Source organism: Eptatretus burgeri, chromosome 1 (genome assembly GCF_056783735.1).
Source record: "Eptatretus burgeri isolate ZD-2024b chromosome 1, Ebu_testis_v1, whole genome shotgun sequence".
Classification (NCBI taxonomy): Eukaryota; Metazoa; Chordata; class Myxini; order Myxiniformes; family Myxinidae; genus Eptatretus; species Eptatretus burgeri.
Window position 1 is genome coordinate 89,453,188 of NC_140961.1, and position 19,118 is coordinate 89,472,305.

The following is a 19,118-nucleotide window of genomic DNA, read 5'->3' on the forward strand; positions in this document are numbered from 1 at the left end:
AACTTTGTAACACCTTGAATCAGATTCAGACCTGAGTATTCAGAGAAGTACTCAGAGACTGGAAGCAGTACTCAGAGACTCCTCCAATTTTCCTGGATTGGTCTACAAAGAAAAAAAAAAGTTTTTGGAATTTCACTTTCAATTTTATAAAACACATCATTCACTTTCCACGAGAAATTGAAACAGGTTAATTAAACACCAAAATATGTTTGAGTCCAATATTTACTTTTCTCCAAAACTTTGTAACAGCTCAAATCAGATCTGAACCTCATCGCTGGTGATTTACACAGATAATTAGTTCGAACTAGTGTGATAGTCACATGAAATATTAATGCTTCACTTTGTAATTTTTACCAATGAGCTTCGCTCTTCCTAATCTCAGGCACTTTCAACTTGAATTTGATCATTTTTCTTCTTTGATTGAATCGGGAATAACATGAAAGGTTTAACACACTTTTGACTGTGATGTAAAAATAACTCAGCCATAAGATGTGTATATAAACTTCAAAAGCATTTATTTCTGAACTTGTTGCCTCTTTGTGCTCATTGCTTCATGCTGGTTCATGGTTCATGGGTATTATTATTAGTTCATGCTCAAAGTGTATCTGTCTCGTATTTTGCAGAAGGATGGCAGACACAAAGGAGGATGAGATGCCTCAGGACCTTGAGGTCAAGGCACAGGCCGAGGGCAGTGTCAGATCTTCTCCAGTGTTGGATGTTGAGGGGGCTGAGAAGGAAGGGGCAGGGACTTGGACATACATGGAACCTGTCCACAGCCAAGCTGTTCCCCACCATGAGGCATGGCCGCGCCGGGCCAGTCAGGTGAGAGAATATACTGAATTTTCGTATGCTTGTACCACATGATCTCCAACATGACTATAACAAAGAAATGGCTTTGGAAGCTGTAATGTACTCAGAGACTCCTCCAAATTTCCTGGATTGGTGAAATATAAGGTTAATGATGTTGACTCTTGATGAGCATTTGTGGTTCTAACCACCGTGGCAACTCCACCAGCTTTCTCCTGTGACGAACGTCAATGTAACTTTCACATCATGTTGGAACTCCAATATCCAATTGAATTTGGAATCCTTCTTGTTGTCACTGTTTTAACTTAATCTATCTTCTAAAAATGTTCAACTCCACCATGGTTGAGAAATACAGGGTTAGTCTCAAAAAATGTACCTGATTTTAATTGTTTATTTAATCTGCTCTTTTTAATGCAACACCATATCATTTACATGATACATAAAGGAACTCATCAGGTTTTCTTTGACTCCAAGCAAATGTTCAAAATGTCATCTTTTTTAAGTTCTGCACACTTATTGATACGTATGGAATTGTTTTTGACAACACACTGATGTGCTTTACTTGAGAATCACACACAAAATTCAGAAAGTGAAACGCTCATCATCTGAGGTTAACTGCTGCATAAATTGAATTTTGTAAGAGAAAGCCTTCAAATGAGACTTTAATACTGTAATGACACTGCTTTGAGACACTCCATTTTCACGTGAAATGTGCCACGTTGATTTTCCAAGAGCTACGCGCAGTGACTTCACTGAGAAACGTAATGCTAATTAGCTGAGGGCTAGTTGGGGGGGGGAGGAAGAGGGTGTGGTTTTCATGAGGACTCAATGTTGACTGTGTATACAGTTGTCACAGTCAAGCCATAATCTATCTATAATTCCAGCAATCTGTGTGTGTGTGTGTGTGTGTGTGTGTGTGTGTGTGTGTGTGTGTGTGTGTGTGTGTGTGTGTGTGTGTGTGTCTGTGACCGCTGTTTCTCGACAACCACTGGTCCGATCTAATTGAAACTTGCTGGGGACCTGAGGATGTGCCTTTTCAAGGTTTGATATTAATCGGACAAGTGCTTCCCAAGTTATGGCCATTTATATTCCAACCAATGACAGGAACCGTTGCTGCGGCCATTTTATATCAACCAATGACAGGAAGCGTTGCTGCGTAGCCGTGGTCGATGGTGAAGAGAAACTCAGCCGCGTTCGCCATTACGGGTTTTTTCTCTCCTCTCCTCTCCTCTCCTCTCCTCTCCTCTCCTCTCCATGTTTTTCCTTGCGAAAAGGCAAAATACGTTGGCGCTAATTGAATAATTGGCCATTAAAAGCCTCCGTATTCTTGCCCTGGACGAGGAAACAAAGAAGAAGCGCCGTTTCCTCAGCAATGTTGTTTATTAAGAGGTGCTAACGAGATAAAGGTGTGTACAATGTACATGGAGATGATTTTTATTATTATTTATTTATTGAAGAAAAATTATTCCAAAAATAATTTATCAAAAAAAGTGCACAACTTTTTTTTGTTTCCAATTGTCAAAACGTTGTGGCCTTTGGAAATGTTAAGGAATTCAGCTCCACTCAGCATGCTTGCCAACGAAATACATCTTGATTTGGTGGTAAAAACGATTCACAACAACGGGCTTCCTTACTCATTGCTCTGCAGTCTGCATTCAACCCCTTCATTTGTCATCTCATTGACCTCATTTCATCTATCTATAATTCCAGAAATCTGTGTGTGTGTGTGTGTGTGTGTGTGTGTGTGTGTGTGTGTGTGTGTGACCGCTGTTTCCCGACAACCACTGGTCCGATGTAATTGAAACTTGCCAGCTATATTGCTGGGGACCTGAGGATGTGCCTTTTCAAGATTTGATATTAATCGGACAAGTGATTACCAAGTTATGGCCATTTATTTACCAACCAATGGCAGGACACGTACTGCGTAGGCGTGGCCGATGCGCCATTTAGTTACCAATCACAGGACACGTTGCTGCGTGAGCGTGGCTGCGTAGGCCGGTGCACGGCCGGCCGACGATGACGTCACGTTCCGTGCTGGCTACGATGGGGATCGATCGGTGCCTTAGTTACCGTGGGGTAGGAGTGCCAGTGGTAAATGGCAGCAAATGTCATGGCAAGCAAAGACAGGGAGGTAAACTTGATTTTTATTAACTCTGTGTGTAAGTATCACAGTTGTTGTTACTTCAATGCAAGCGATAATTCGTGGAATGATGTGAACATTCCGTACGGGCACGCACTACTTTTGGCTCGTGATGACTTACTGTATTCTAATAATTTCTCGATTTCTTTTCCGCATTTATAGATAAACACAATGCCCCAATCCAGTTGTCGTTTATGAGAGCGAAGGAATGGCCTGTGCAATTGTTTGAAAGTTTTTTTGTTTTGTATGTACGGCCACGCACATATGGGCACGTGAGAGCGAAGGAACGGCCTGTGTGGTTGTTGTTTCTGGCACGCGTTTGAAAGTTTTTTTGTATTTTTTTTTTGTATGTACGGCCATGCACGTATGGGCATGCACGTACGGCCATGTACGTACGGCCATGCACGTACGGACACGCACATATGGCCACGCACGTACGGCCACGCGAGAGCGAAGGAACGGCCTGTGTGGTTGTTTTTGGCAAGCCGTTTTAAAGTATGTATATATATATATATATATATATATATATATATATATATATATATATATATATATATATATATATATATATATATATATATATATATATATTTATAGCACGTACAGCCACGCACGTATGGGCACGTCAAAGCGAAGGAACGGCTTGTGTGGTTGTTGTTTCTGGAAGTCGGTTTGAGTTTTTTTGCGGGGGGGGGGGGGGAGGGTTTGCACGTACGGCCATGCATCTACGGGCATGCACTAGTATTTAAAAAAAAAGATATATGGCTGGATCGAAAGCTGAAAGGTTGAACTTTATTGTACCATTGTCAAAATTGCCACCAAAATTTAAACTTTGGTATAGAATTGTCGTTTTCTTTGAGACCACATGTTCGACGTAGGCTCCACGTTTTCCGATCACTGCCTGCAAACGCGTTGTCATGTTCTCCATCACTTTGGGAAACGTTTCCTGAGGCATGTTCTGGAATTCCTCGGTGGATGTTTTCCTTCAGCTGATCAAGAGTCTGAGGCCTAGGGTTTCCATAGATCCTGTCCTTGAGATACCCCCACAAGAAGAAGTCTGGAGGAGTAAGGTCAGGGGAATACGGTGGCCACTCAACGTCTTCGTAGAGGGAGATAAAGCGGTCCTCAAAATGTTGGTTGAGAAAACGCCTTGTTTCCCTGGCTGTATGCGGTTGTGCCCCATCCTGCTGGAACCACTGGGTTCTCATCTGGATAAGGTTGGTTCTCCTACGGGCCTGAGTACGTAGCTCAGGCAGAGAGAATTCCTGAATCATTTCACGATAGTTCCACTGGTTTTACCGTGCAAGTGCGTCCCTGGTCATCTTCAAAGAAGTATGGACCAATTATCCCATACTAACCAACCGCCACCCACATGGTGACTTTGAGAAGAGATCGAGGCACCAGTTCAGTTGATGCATTACCAGGATTTTCAGTTCCTCAGCACCGAAAGTTTTGCTAGTTTACCTCCCCGGACAAGTGAGCATGGCATTCGTCCGTCATGTGAAGTTTTTTGAGGAAGTCTGCATCTTCCTCCAACTTTCCTGAGAAACAATTTGCAAAGTCAAGTCGTTTGCGTTTCTGTTGATCAGTAAGCACCTTTTCCATTTGAATTTTGTATGGAAAGGCAGGAATGTCTTGGCGAAGGATCCTCTGAACGGTGCTCTTATGAATGTTTGTCTCGGCAGAAAGTCGTCGAATCAATTTTTTTTGGACTGTGAACGACCGCCTGTCTCACCATTTCCACATTTTCTTCACTACGACCTGTCCTCTTCCTACCACTGCGACCCTTGTGAAGGTCACAGATGGTTCCCACATTGGTAAACTTTGCGATGGTGCACTTTATTTTCCGAAAGTTTGGTGCATGGCGCAAGTGGATACCGAAATGTCTCGAGCAAAGACGTTGCACCTGTATGACACTTTTCGTCTGGTGCTAAAGTTCAAAAATTTTCGTCCGTTGTTGTACTGTCAATCTTGGTATTTTTCTGGCCTTGCTTGGTATCGAAATAAACTTCAGGGTCTCGGCAACAAGAAATGAAGCATTACTGACAAAATTACTGCTTTTTTAGGATCAAATGAAGCATTTTAAAAGTTGTATATTTTTTGGACACCATATATATATATATGTATATATATATAAATATATTAAAAAAAAAAAAAAAAAAAAAAAAAAAATATATATATATATATATATATATATATATATATATATATATATATATATATATACAAGCCGGTAGGCAGACATGGGTAGTCCTCTACCCAATAGAACCTGACACGATGAGCCCGTTCGATGGGGAATGACCTGAGGATTAAGCACAAGAAAGTTCATGATTCAAGCTTCAAGGTTTAATGCTGCAGATTGTTTTTTCGTTAAAATACCCCCACATTTAGAGGTTTTTCGGCTGTTGCTAGGCAACGGAGGGGTCCATAGCAACGGTTCTTTCTCACACATAACTAGGACATACCATGAACCTACCATACGAGTTTCATGTATATCTGATTCATAGTCTCTGAGATAAAACAAACTTAGTTTTTTTATTGTTTTCGACCAGGGTTCATTCAAAGTCTATCTTCTCTGACAGTTTTCATAGGATCCGCCTGGAAATTTTTGACAATATGGCTGAATGTACTGCCCACAGTCCCTCGTGGCCCGATTTTTGATTTTCGAAAAAATAGTTTTTTTATGATTTTTCAAAAATTTCAAAGTCCCGTTGCTTTGGCAACGGTGGTGTCCATAGCAACGGTTCTCATTTGCACACAACTCGGTCATGGTATGAACCGACCAACCAAGTTTCATCGAAATCGTCATTGTATTAACGGAGCACTGGACCGAACAGACGGACAGACAGACAGACAGACAGACAAACATATCGACGGAAATACTGATAATAATAATAAGGGTAGAATAGAATAGAACAAATTAAAAATAAATTTTTTTTTCAATTTTTTCGAACAAATTTTCGAATAGATCGACGACCCAATATATGTACCAGCATGGAATCGGTTGGCTACGCTCGCCTCTCCACTCGTCCTTGCTGAGATTGATGTTACAGATTTGCTGTGTTGGAATGATTTACACCAATCATAATACAAATATTTATTCTCGACAAATTTATTACTTGCAAAATGGAAGATTTTTCAAGCATATTGGTTGGTCCATTTTGTTGTCTGTCTGTCTGTCTGTCTGTCTGTCTGTCTGTTGCCTACACCCACAATTTTCAACCGATCTTCACGAAACTTCACTACATGGTAAAGTTTGGAACAAGGAAGAAGTGTATTGATTTTGAGGTCAAAAGGTCAAAAGGTCAATATAATATAGGCCAAAGGTCAACAACTTAGGCGAGAATTCCAAAATCCTAAATTTTCATCCGATTGACTTGAAATTTGAAGAGGATTTATATTTCATGTCACTGAATTCATCCACCAATTATTTTTGAGGTAAACATCGAACAAAAGGTCAACATAGGCCAAAAGGTCAACAACTAATGTTGTATTTCTAAAATCCTCAATTTTCATCCGGTTGAGTTGACATTTGAAGATGATTTATAATTCCTGTCAATGAATTCAACCATCCAATTATTTTTGAGGTCAACATCGATCAAAAGGTCAACATACGTCCAAGGTTAACAACTGAGGTGGTGTTTTAAAAATTGTCAATTTTCATCCGATTGACTTGAAATTTGAAGAGGATATATATTTCAGGTCACTGAATTCGACGAGCCAATTATTTGAGATCAACATCGACCAAAAGGTCAACATAGGCCCAAGGTCAACAACTAAGGTGATATTTCTAAAATCCCAATTTTCATCCGATTGACTTGAAATTTGAAGAGGATTTGTATTTCACATCACTGAATTCAACCAACAATTATTTTGAAGGTCCACATAGGACAAAATTCTAAAATTGTCAATTTTCTTCCCATTCATATGAAATTTGAAGAGGAGTTGCGTGTTTGGTCATTTAATTCAACCAGCTATTATTTTTGAGGTCAACTTTGTTTTCTGAATTTTGCAAGTATCATTCTCTGCAGGACACCTTCTTCTTGTTTGTGATATTGGTGATTTTATATTTATTTGAAATTCATTTGTGATATAAGAAGGCCCAAGTAGTCTAAATGGTCAAGGGTCTAACCTGTCTAATCTGTCTGAAGGGTGAAAGGGGTCGAAATGTTGTGAAAGTTTAAGGGGTTTAAAGGGTCTTAGGGGTCTTTTAGGTCTTGGGGAATTAACATTCAAACAGGACGTGATTAATTGGCATCGAGTCTTCACGGTTTCCGAGACTGTCACGGCTTCACCACCTCACCACCTCACCATGCTTTATATATATATATATATATATATATATATATATATATATATATATATATATATATATATGTACACACACACACACACACGTATGTAATGAAAAACACCATCACGTAAGCACCACGTTATTAAAAGCACCTCACCACCACTGTAACCGCCATGTTGTTAAAAACACCTCACCTCCGTGTAATTCAAAATAACTTCTGCGATGCAATTCAAAACACCTCACCACACCTCGCTCGAGAGACTTACTTGTTTTAACTGAGGATAAGTACGTGAGTTGCCGTGTTGACATGATTTACACCAAGGAGAATTTAAACATTTATCTTGCAAACCTCTTTTTAATATTCATGATGATACATTTTTCTAAGCTATTTAAGTGAAGATTTAAGTTTGAAATTTTTTGTTTTTTCACACAAACCCAAGGAGGATTAGATAGCCAGAGAGAAAGAATGCAGGTGAGGATAAACGACCTCTCAATACCTGGAGCGGTCAGCAGACCAACGCAACCCAGCACTCTTAGGGAGAGGTCGGTGGGAGGAATACTGGTTGTGTCTGAGGTGTGGGAGTGAGAGGTGTGGTGTAGTGCAATGTGGGGGGTGCAGTATCATGCCAGAGGAAAATGGGATTGCGAGTCAGTAATGCTCTTCTTTGTGCGTCCAAAGAAGACGGGTTAGAGGGGTGGTTAGAGAGAGAGGAGAATACATGCGTAAGGTAAAAGATCCATAACCTAGCAGTGGATAAGTATGTCTGTATGTGTAGCGTGTACTTCCATGAGACGGTCTGCCTGAGCATTCCCACCTCGTGATGTGGCGTGTTATCTCCTGCTTAATTACTTTGCCGGGGCTCGTGGCAATGTGTGCTCCGCACTGACCCATCTGGCTGCACAAGGTTGCGGAACGTTGACAGCATGACAGGAAGTTTCGGCAGTCACCCCAGATCAGGCTGTCAAGAAGAAGCATGTCCTGACAATTGCACACCATTTGTGAGACAGGGAGCAAAGCGAAGAGAAGAGGCAGCAAAGAGAGCTAACGGCTCCTCGCTCCCCCTTTTATAAGCCCCAGGCGAAAGGTGGGGTGATGACCGGAAAGTGACGTGCTGTGACCTCAATCCTGCTCCTTTATTAGGCCATCATGGCCATAGTCACACTCTGGACCGTCTCAGTTGCCCACCCTATGGTGCTGGTCGGTGCTCCTGACTCAACATAGGGCATGCTCCCCGAGCCGGCACTCTGGCCCCGAACGTGCTCCGAGTGCAGTCTGAATGTCGAATAGCAACGGATTTTCCCCGCCACCCACAGGGCCCATCATGAGCCAAAATGCACACCCGGGCCCCAAACCAAACTCCCGAATCGCCCTTCTCACGACCCCTCCTCATTGCCTCTGCTCCTGCCACGTTCTAGTGACTGGATGGGGTTTTGTTTCAACTCCGGATGCTCACCCGGGATGTCCCCAGTGAGATACGGTCGAGCTTTTAACATCTGTTGTGTGGTCAAGCATCGCAGGGTGCCCAGGACAATCCGAGTTGTGCGGTGTTCCTAAAATTAGAGTGGTGAATTGTCGTGATGCAGAGGTATGAGGAGATGTGTGAATATTTTTCCCCTGTGTGGGAGGCGTTTGTGGTCAAAGTGGTGAGGTTTGGTGAGCTAGGTGCGGTGCCGGTTGGGCATTGGCTCGCAGATTTGAACGAAATAATGGCACGCGATGCCTGTGCATGGATTGTGTCGTGTGTAGTGGAGGGAGTGTGGTGGATCCAAGCCACTGGATGCATCGTGGTGTGCTTCTTATCAATTGCCTATTGAATGGCATTTGTGCTTGAATGCTTGTTATGTACCATGGCTAAAAGGACAGTGTTAGGGTCGGAATCAGAAAATGAATTATAGATAGTTACTGGACCTAATGACAAGACCCACGCAACACACTTCTTCCCGTTAACCCACTTGACATGGGGGGAAGACTAACTGCACGAAGACTAATGAAATAACTGCCTGGGGTTCACTGTATGTTGGGTGCCATTGCCTTCGAGGCATGCAGTTTTGTATAACCACAACAATATATATATATATATATATATATATATATATATATATATATATATATATATATATATATATATATATATATATATATATATATATATATATATATATATATTATCATACGTAAGCGCGAAGGGAAGAAGCTATGAAAAAGGTATATTTTGAGAAAGGAATTTATGAAAAGGAAGTGAAGTCAAGTTTGGTGTTTGGGGAGAAGGTTAGAATGAGGAAGAAAGGGAAAGTAGTTCTTTTGGATGGAATGTATAATTAGGAGGTGATACAAGAAGGAGGATGTATATATGGGGTATGATGAGGAAAAGATGGGCAGAGGGGTGCTCTGTACAATCTTCCCCAGTACAATCTGCCGTCATCTCCTCCATCAAGTTCAGTCATCCCTGGTTCTTTTTATTCTTGTGGTTTGGGAAATAAACCCATTGGATTTCAAAGTTTCAAGGTTTCTCCTGTCTCTCCTCATGATCTGCGCACATGTTGTCCACTATTAATTTGCAACATTTCCGGTGGAATTGAGCTGCTCCGGTCATCAGGGGACTTTCACCTCTTGCCGCGACAGCTCAACGTTAGTTGAGCCATTGATGCTACAATATATTTTGAAGGACAATACGTCGATAGGCCTAACATTTGATGAATGGACCAGTATATTACACAGATATGATATAGACATGTCAAATTGGAATATTTGTCATTCCTACATGTGCACTCTCTCCTGAGACTCATCAGAGTCAAATCCCATTTGTTGTTTTGTTTTATAATTTGTTTGTAATTCCATAAAGAATTTAATTCCATAAAGAGAGGGACCAAACGTATGTTTGTTGTTTGTTTTACAGAGTGGACCTTTAATAGGGAGTATGTCCCTGTTGCCCCTGTTTAGGGTCACTTGGTGACTGAAATTTTGCACCTGAAACTTGTCGGTAGACAAACTTTTCTTCGTTGGTTGGTTGGTTACCTGCACCTGTGCCGCATATTCTCTGAACACAATTGGTCTTCCCTGACAACACTCGCTTCATCATCAATGTATGCATGTTTTATTTACAGGTATATTTATTATTTATTTGACTCCTGTAATTGAGAACTGCCTATTTAAAAAGTAAATGGTAAGCTGCAGGGATTACAATGGCTTGTCTATTTGTGACTGGTGACCATCGTGAAGACCAGGAAATCTGCAGGAATCCCGATTATCCCATACGCAGATGTGATGTGACGTGATAAAAAGACACGTTGCTTTTGAAAACCGAGCAACCTTGCATGTTGAATAAACCTGATTTTTCGTTTTTTTCTTGACAGTGGAAGAACCAATTCCATAATTAGTGGAATGGTTATCTTTTAATTTTGATTGAATGTGTGAACAATCTGTTTGGCAGAAACAATTTTGTTTGATTTAGAAATGGCCAATCTTTTACCCTTCAATGGAATACTTATTTCTGTGAAATATATTGTCAGTCTACATCGAGACTGGCAGGATAGGATAGAGGTATGCATACTCACCTCCTGTCAAGCTGGGATTGGAATCCCAACCCAACTATAAACTGATACGTTGGAGTTTCACATATTGGGGTGAGGCATCAGTGTGTGCACCATCCAGTGGAAGAATGCTAAACTGGTCGTCGCATCTGCTGGCATTTTTGGTGGGCATTTGTGATCCCATTGTCTTCTTCATGAAGAGTTGGCGACCAATCTCCGGCATCCTGAAAAAAAATTAGATGTAAATTCCTCTTTCCACCTAAAGGGGGAATTGCATCAGCGGCACAGCTGAACCCACAGCAAATGATGCTCTTGCAGCCATGTGGTGCATTTAAAAGAAGAAGGAGAAGTACATGTTGGCAGATAAGATTGATGATGGATTTTGTCAACTAAAGGTGGAGAAGTGTGTGATTATTGCCATGGGAAATGAGGTGCTACTGATGTTTCGAGCGCTAGCATACGTCAGAGCAAAAAGAGAGGGTAAAGGTCCTCCACCCTCCCCAATAATTTTTCTCTTTATATTGTTACGGCTGTGGAAATTCGCATTACACCATAAAGGACCCTCAGGTGAGATATCTTCTTAGGTACATGTGTAGTTAGCCCAAACCCGTTGTATAGAGGGAATTTATGTGATCCATCCGGGCTGCGACGCTTTGAGTCAGTCGTTTTTCTTTTTCTATCTTTTATTTCAAACACACAACATTTCCACAACCATGCCATCCCCATCACAGCGCCAACCACACTACAACCACGCCACCTCCACCATCTACGCTACTACATCCTCGCCACTACGTCTGCTTCCGAACGGCGAACAAAGGCGCAAAGGAGGGAACTGCGAGGATGCGCAGGTCTCCCCACCTGTTCCTTCCGTTTGACTTCCCCGCGCTTTGGAGTGGAGGAGGGGCGATGCAGGTCAAAGGTCAGAGGTCAGGTAAAGGAGGGGCCTCTTTTTGGGGGAATAATTCTCTGGCCCCGAGCCAAAAACTGACTCCCCAGGCCCCCACACGGGCTGGGGTGGAGGGAAAGCGTGAGGGAACGCCCTTTTTGGGAACCCTCTCGAAGGAAGGTGGAGCCGAGAACGGGGCGGGGCGAAGGGCGGAGCCCCGCGCTCTACAAGACGGACACGGGCAGGCGTGCGAGGGCTTCCTCTGCTTCTTCTTCCTCTTTGTCCTGGAGCTGGTCTCTTCCTCTTCCTCTGGCAGTGCTCTTCTTCCTCTTCGTCTTGGCTGGTGGTCTGGTTGGTCTTCGGGAAGAGGTCCTGCGCCCGCGCCTTGGCGAGCGGTCCTTTCACGAAGGCACGGACCGGAGCCGCGGCAGCGCCCATTACGAGGTCGACCTGTGCGTCCGGACAGGGAGTGCCAGAGAGGGTTCGCCGGCCGCGAGAGAGGTCGGGGCCAGGCGCGACCACTCTGATGGTCGCGGGAGAGGGACTCACCAGCCATAAAAGGGAAGTCGCGACTTCTTTCTTTCTTTTCTTTGGGGTTTTTGTGTGAATGTCCGTAGGTGGTGCCAGTCTAGCTGAAGTAGTATTGTTTTAAGTGTTGCCGTGTGTACGTGTATTCTGTTGTAGCTCTGCATCGTTTCTTTTGTTTTAATTGCTATATGTGCATTTTTCTTTACTGTATGACTGTAAATACGTGCCTTCCGTGCTTGTGTGTGTGTGTGTGTGTGTGTGTGTGTGTGTGTGAATAAAAATGCTTGCTTATTGAACTGTTCCCGCTCTGCTTCATCTCTTTTCCTTTTTTATTGAATCTCCATCTTGCATCACGGAAAGGGGTTCGTAGTGGGTGCAACATCCCGGTAATTAATCGGAACCGTCATGGCCGACGATAGCACCGCTCGGTTATCACTGTAGCACGGAAAGGACTGCTTAAGCGGTTCGTGTCCAGAATCGGCCTGTGGCATGGTACGATCGCCCAGTCGACTATCCGCGCAGGTACTTAGGTAGATCGAATTTGGTGAGCGACCCTATCCTGCGCGGGTGTGCAATTGGCACGGTCGTGGTGGGGTTAAACCCCCACCCATGACTAGCTCCCGGCGTTGTTCCGAGAGGGTTATGACAGAATTGTCCGTCCGGTGGGCGACTTGCCGCGATTCGACTTACGTGGGCGTGAATTCGCAACAATATTATCTTTTTTTTTTGACAGGCTGACAAAGTGCAACTGCTTATAATGTGAGCCTCATCTCTTGTCCTATGGTGATAAACATACTCTTCTCAAGTTTTAATTGATAATATCTATCTTTTACTCCTCAGCAAAAAAACAAAAAACTTTTTACATTAATCTTAGGCTTGAGCATTTACGTAAGTAAGGCGGAAGACATAGGCATGAGTACACATCGGTGCACTTTTATGTGAATTACAACTGGACATTGGTTGACAAAGGACAGACATGTATGGGAATCGAGAGGTCCAGCAAGGTCGGCAGAAATGTAAGGGAGATCGGAATTGAATTGTGTGATCTCTGGGCATTGTGTGCATGTTGTGGTTTTTAGGTTGTTGATCACTCTTGATCTCTTGATTCTCTGAGTTGTGGGCTTTGTCAAGCATATTTCATGTCATCTGTGTTAATACAACCCTTCATTTAACTGATCTTTCTCCACCCTCCATTCCCTCCCTCTCCCTCAAAAATAATCCCCATGTGTTGTGCTTTTGTGATGACTTATCTGTGGCGTACCACTCACACAATTGCCGAACTGCTGTTCACTTTCCCCCGTCCCATCGATCTAGTGTCACGTTGGATTGGGTATGTGGTTAGGTTAGGGTAGGGTTAGTGTAGTGGAGGGTGATTATGTATACACGGATTGGGCGATTGAGTGGTGCAAGCATTCGAGGTCACCTCCTGTTTCGAGTTTTCCTTGTATTCCTTTCCTTGCGTTCGTTATTGGTTTTTTTTTTTCTTCCAATTTTTAGTCTTCATTTCTTCAATTTTACTGATTTGTTGACATTCTGATTTAACAGCTGAAAGTGTCGTTTTGCAGGTAAGCATTTTTAAAGGATAGTTCCTGTTTTATCCTTACTGGAGAGAGTTGGTTGAGGACGGAGGAGGTGGAGGAGTATCTTCGTCAAAGCAGGGCAGAAGTGTGGTGCCATCAAACCTCACCCCTTAGTAATGAGAAGAGGAGGAGAAGTGAAGAAAATCTTGGAATAATCATTAAACAGAGACATTTAACAAAGGTAATTTAGTGAGGAGTTTCAAATTTGGAGTTGGCTTTGGCATGGCACCCTGTGTTCCGCTCTCACATTGGTGTGTTATTATTCCCAACTTTTGGCCATAGTCTCCAAACTGTAATGGCCATGATCATTCCCACCTTGTGGGGTTGGCCAGGTAAAGTTTTGGTCCAAGTCTTTCATGAACCGGATGGCCCAGCCTGATGCTTGACGAAGTAGGTTACAGCAGGAATTTGTAATTTGTTCGGGGTGCTTGTCTACTCTTCATGAAAGACTCTGTGGGATAATTAACGTACACCAACTCATACTGGCAGCCGGGATGCCCACTTTAATGTTCATCTGAGGGATGGCGCACACATTGTTGAATAATAGCCCTGCCTGTGAAGCACCAGCGTGACAAGTTATAGGTGGTTCAGGATTCAAACCCAGGCTAGACAGCTCAGAGGCGAGTGTGTACCTCAAGGCTATCCTCGTAGCTGACTCTGCGAATGGGTTCAATCAATATTTTCACACTTAATTTGCAGAAATAACCTAAGTCTGTTGTCTCGAGCTCTTCCCTTCATGTTTTCAAATCTGCTGCCCATTGCCACGATAAGTTGCCTCCCATGTAGATGTTTGAGCTTTATTACACCCTTTGGCACCCGAACTGTTCCCACCATTCACCCGTAATACCTCTTGTGTTGTGCTGCATCGGATTCGGATGAAACTTGGTGGACAGGTTGGGTGTGATCATGACGAATTGATTCAATTTTGGTGAAGATCCGAATCCGGATCTAGATACGAGGATTATTTAATTTTTAAAGTGATTCTTCACCATTGAGAGATCGGGCCAAAAACGATATTGTACTGTATAGCATGATATTTCTAAAATGTATTGGCCCCGATGTGTTCTCGTGGATCAGACATTACGTGACGGAAGTATACGCTCCACTGAGTGCCATTCTAGTCTTGTACTGATTTCCTTTTGCCAAATTATTTTTGCATGTTCACCCTTTGTCACATGCTATCCTGCTCTTCCAACAGCTTTTATACCTGTGTGACAAATGAATAAAGAGGTGGGTTATTGGGTATGCAGTTTTAGAGAACAAGGTATCTGATATGCAAATGTAAAGTTTCACCGTTACACGTAAAGTCTGTGGGAGAGTGAAAACCTGTCCAGGATTCATTCTGATCGAGGGAAACATTCACAACCTGTCACGAATCCACCAGAAATGTGTGGATCTCCACGACACCGCATAAACAGTTCGGCTGCCAACTTGTGAAAAGAAAATTAGACTGAGATCTGTGGATACAAATTACTTTGCATCATTGATATTAGAAAAGAAGAAAGTAAACTGCCAATGCCGAGTCAGCACAACGTCGAGGATTTCTTGGCAGTCCTTCGCCCCGCATGACTTTTCTGCCTTTACAAGGACCCTCGTAGGAATGTTGGAATCGAGGAAGTTTTTGTGTTTATAGTGTTTTTGATATTTTTTTTGTCCAGATGGCAACCCCAGCACTTATCCCCTGGAATGGTTAAAACTGCTCTGTAAATTCCTGCCATTTTTTTTTGAGAGACAGATTTCCAAATGAATTACTTGGGTAAGGAATGCAACCAACAATATATTACAAATGCTTTTTATGCCTCCGCTGATGAAGTCGCCAGAAGCCTTATGTTTTCGGGTTGTCCGTACGAATGTACGTATGCGTGTATGTCCGCCCATGCTAATTTTCTCCGTTTTCTCTGCAACCGCTTATCTGATTGACACAAAATTTTCACCAGAGGTGCTACTCATGTAGAATGTTTTAATGATAGTTATGATGTCATGGGTCATGTGGTGCGGCAACCGAAATGGAAAAAAGGAAAAACCTTGGACCTCTGTATCTCCGAAACCGCACCATGGAAATAATTGAAACTTGGCACATGTGAAGCACTCCCAATAGGAAATAAGGGTAATTTTTTTTTTAATGATGTCATCGGTAACTTTGTGATGATGTCATAATTATTGCATATGTCAAACACTTTATCTGATCAGTATGAAAATTTCTGAGGATCATCCAGGGCTAAATTGTATTGGGTGAAAAAAGTGAAGACATCATTCGTCACGTGGTTTGGCAGCCATTTTTTTTTTCATAACCTTCAAAAAATCTTCTCCAAAACAGCCCAACAGATCGAGGCAAAACGTTACAGGTATGATCACCGATCCATGAGGAACAAAAAGTTCTCCATCTATGATGTTGTAGGTCACATGATTTGGCAGCTATTATTTTTTAAAGAATAAATCTTTTAAAATCCTCTTCTCCAGAATGGCTTGACAGATCGAGGAGAAACTTCACACACATGTTCCTCAACCATTATGGATACCAAGGTGTTCATGAATAAATAATATATCGCATGATCTGGCAGCCATATTGGATTGAAGGAAAATATTAAAAAAAAAATCCTTTCTCTTGAACCGCTTCATCAATCCACGTGAAACGTCAGAGTTATGATCTTGTAGTCATGGGGAATATTTGTTTTAAATTTCGACCTGATCGGATGCATTGTCTGGCAGCCAGAATTATTTAATATTTTGAATATGGGTTCAGGGATTTAAATAAAACTTGGTGTAAGTATGTATAATGATGCATCAATGTGGCGGCAGCATATCTGTTGACGTCGCGAAGTCGAAGAGTGTCCTCCTGATTCTTTATAACTTTAATATCAATCACTAATCTTTTACATGACTTGTGCTCAGTGGTTTGGTTGTTGCTTTCGCTGCAGCAGTCAGTCATGGAAGGAATTTGGGATTTGGCCAGTTTGCTGGCATTAATTCATGAGAGACACCAAGTGATGTTTTACATCCACGGATGAGCACTGCAGACAAATGGGTCCTCCCGATAACTTCCTTTTGATGGACGGCACATGCGTTGATGTCTCGCCCTGCATGAAAAACAACAGGTTCATAGTTTATAGCTATGGTCAGGATTCAAACTCAGGCGAGCAACTCAAACGTGAGTGTGAATAACCCTAAAAGCTATCCTGCCAGCACTTATTCGTCATAGGGGACATAAAACTGGCAGACTCTTCCATCGTCCCTTGTGTAAGATCACGCCACTTGTGTGTGTTGTTCGAGTAGATTTTGACGCCAGTGCTGTCGATATAATGAGGTGGTTAGTGTATCTGTGTTTGAATGTTATTGACAATAAGTGAATATTTGTAAGGTAAATTCATGGAATAGATTTAGGAGGGTGATTTGATAATGCATGGAATATGTATATAAAACAGGCATAATGGGCCAAATGGCCTCTTTTAATGTCCAAAGCTCTTTTTATTTGCAGCAATCAGTGTTTATTTTTCAATTATATCTGATCATTGTCCATGGCAAGAGACAGCATTCACAGTTGCCTCTGCAATGAACACAATCTTGGTCTACCGGTTCATAAAACAATGTAATTATGTTTCTTCTGGAGAGGGCAATAGTTCCATCCTCCTCCTTCAGCACAAGGTTGCAAGTGGCATCATTGTCTGGGGGCACAGCTGTTCCACTAATGCATTGCCCCTGTTATCAATACACTGGTACTCATTTTGCCAACTTCAGAAGGATGACAGGCTGAGACTACCCCACCTGGTGTTAATTCAACAGCCCAGCAGAGGCTTGAACTGAAGACCCAAGGATGTTTAGCCAACCACCTACCATTACCCAACACCAGGCTGTAATAGCTAGATTAAGACCTTAGACACAAGTCCATGTTTGCGTCATCGGAGAAATTCTTCCTGTATTATATGTTTTGAATGATGCGTCTTTAGCAGTGCCCATGTGGAGATGGGTGTTGTCGGATTTAGAAGTATCTAGGTTAAGACTTCCTGTCCATTTGTTCTCTTCTGTGAACCGGATACGGATGGGTATGGCACCAACCTTCCCTCCCCACTAACAGGGAAATAATTATACCCCTCCCAAAGGCTGGAATTTGTGTCATGTTTCAGCAAACATGGCAGCCATTGGTCGGCAGTGCTTTGACGTGGAGAACAGCATTGATTGTTGATGTGTTGATGCAGGTGTTGATGTCTACCGGCATGTGGAAGGCGACAATTGGTTGAGTACTGTCTAACAGCACATTTAAGATGGGTATAAATCTTTGATTTTTTTTTTTTTGGTGAAAGGTGTTCTGGTTCCGGCTCCGTGCTCTGCTCCAGCCTTCTGGATATTCCATACTCACATTGTGGCACTGACTCTTCACCCACCCTGTTTGGTCCCCACTCTCATGCTTGCACCTTCAAGTTCTACAGCAGCATTGTGTTCTTCATCCCATACCTTCTCTACTCTCTCACCTGGTTATTGTGTGATTCATTGTGTGTATATGTGAATATTGGTGCCAAAGGGGATATTTTTGTGTGTAGGTTTTTAAAATCTGTACAAGAGGATGCTATTTATCACGTCTTTTGTAAATATATTATTTAATTCTTAAGAAACTGTTTGCATTGTGCTGCTGCTATTTTGGCGAGCCAATGATCGGGCTCATTTAGGCTCTATGTATACTGATTGTGATCAACAGTACGATTGGTCAATCATCCTGCTGTTGATCTTTTTATTTCAAAATGCAGAAATGATACTAGTAATCTATCCATCGGGACCATACTCTGTGCAGAGCGTTGCTGCTACTTAAGCAGTCTCCTTGGCTATGGGACACAATCCTGGATGGGTCGCCAATCAGACACAGGAAACCAGCAAGCTGGCACTCATTTTGCCGACCTCGGAAGGATGACAGGCAGAGTCAACCCCACCTGGTATTAATTCAACAGCAGAGTGGGATTTGAAGTCAGGATCCTCAGATCCCGAGCCCACCACCCAAACCATTATGCCAACACCAGGCATATATTAATAATATTGTCACGTCAACAGTCTTCTAATGTGGACCTGTTGACGGTGGAGGTTTAATAATTTAATCCCCCCACAGGATAGGCTGAATCATGTGAGGGACCCAATCAGAATTAGCCCCTCAAGAATCCCAGTTGGAATTGTTAATTCCTCTGGTCTTTCAAAGGCGAATGTTCGCAGTTTTAAAACCTCCCCCAGGGATTTACCCAAACAGAGCCGAAATGAAATGATTCTTTTTCGGCCCCAACTCCAACCTCACCAAGGGACCAGCTCAACTGCAAATCAGCGAGTAAAAACTCCCACTGATCTGCCCCTGTGGGTGCGATTCCTTTTATTACC

The 19,118-nt window shown here is 42.6% G+C and overlaps 1 protein-coding gene across 11 annotated transcripts in view; it reads left to right on the plus strand.

Annotated features, from left to right (window-relative positions):
• Nucleotides 1-19,118, plus strand: part of LOC147034931 (DNA (cytosine-5)-methyltransferase 3A-like) — a 516,888-nt gene that overhangs the window by 61,229 nt on the left and 436,541 nt on the right. For all 11 annotated transcript variants that reach the window (XM_085891359.1, XM_085891342.1, XM_085891335.1 and 8 more), the window contains one exon: nucleotides 624-822. In XM_085891359.1, the coding sequence (XP_085747485.1) occupies nucleotides 628-822 (195 nt within the window). In that variant the 5' untranslated portion in view covers nucleotides 624-627. The remainder of the gene's footprint in view (nucleotides 1-623; nucleotides 823-19,118) is intronic.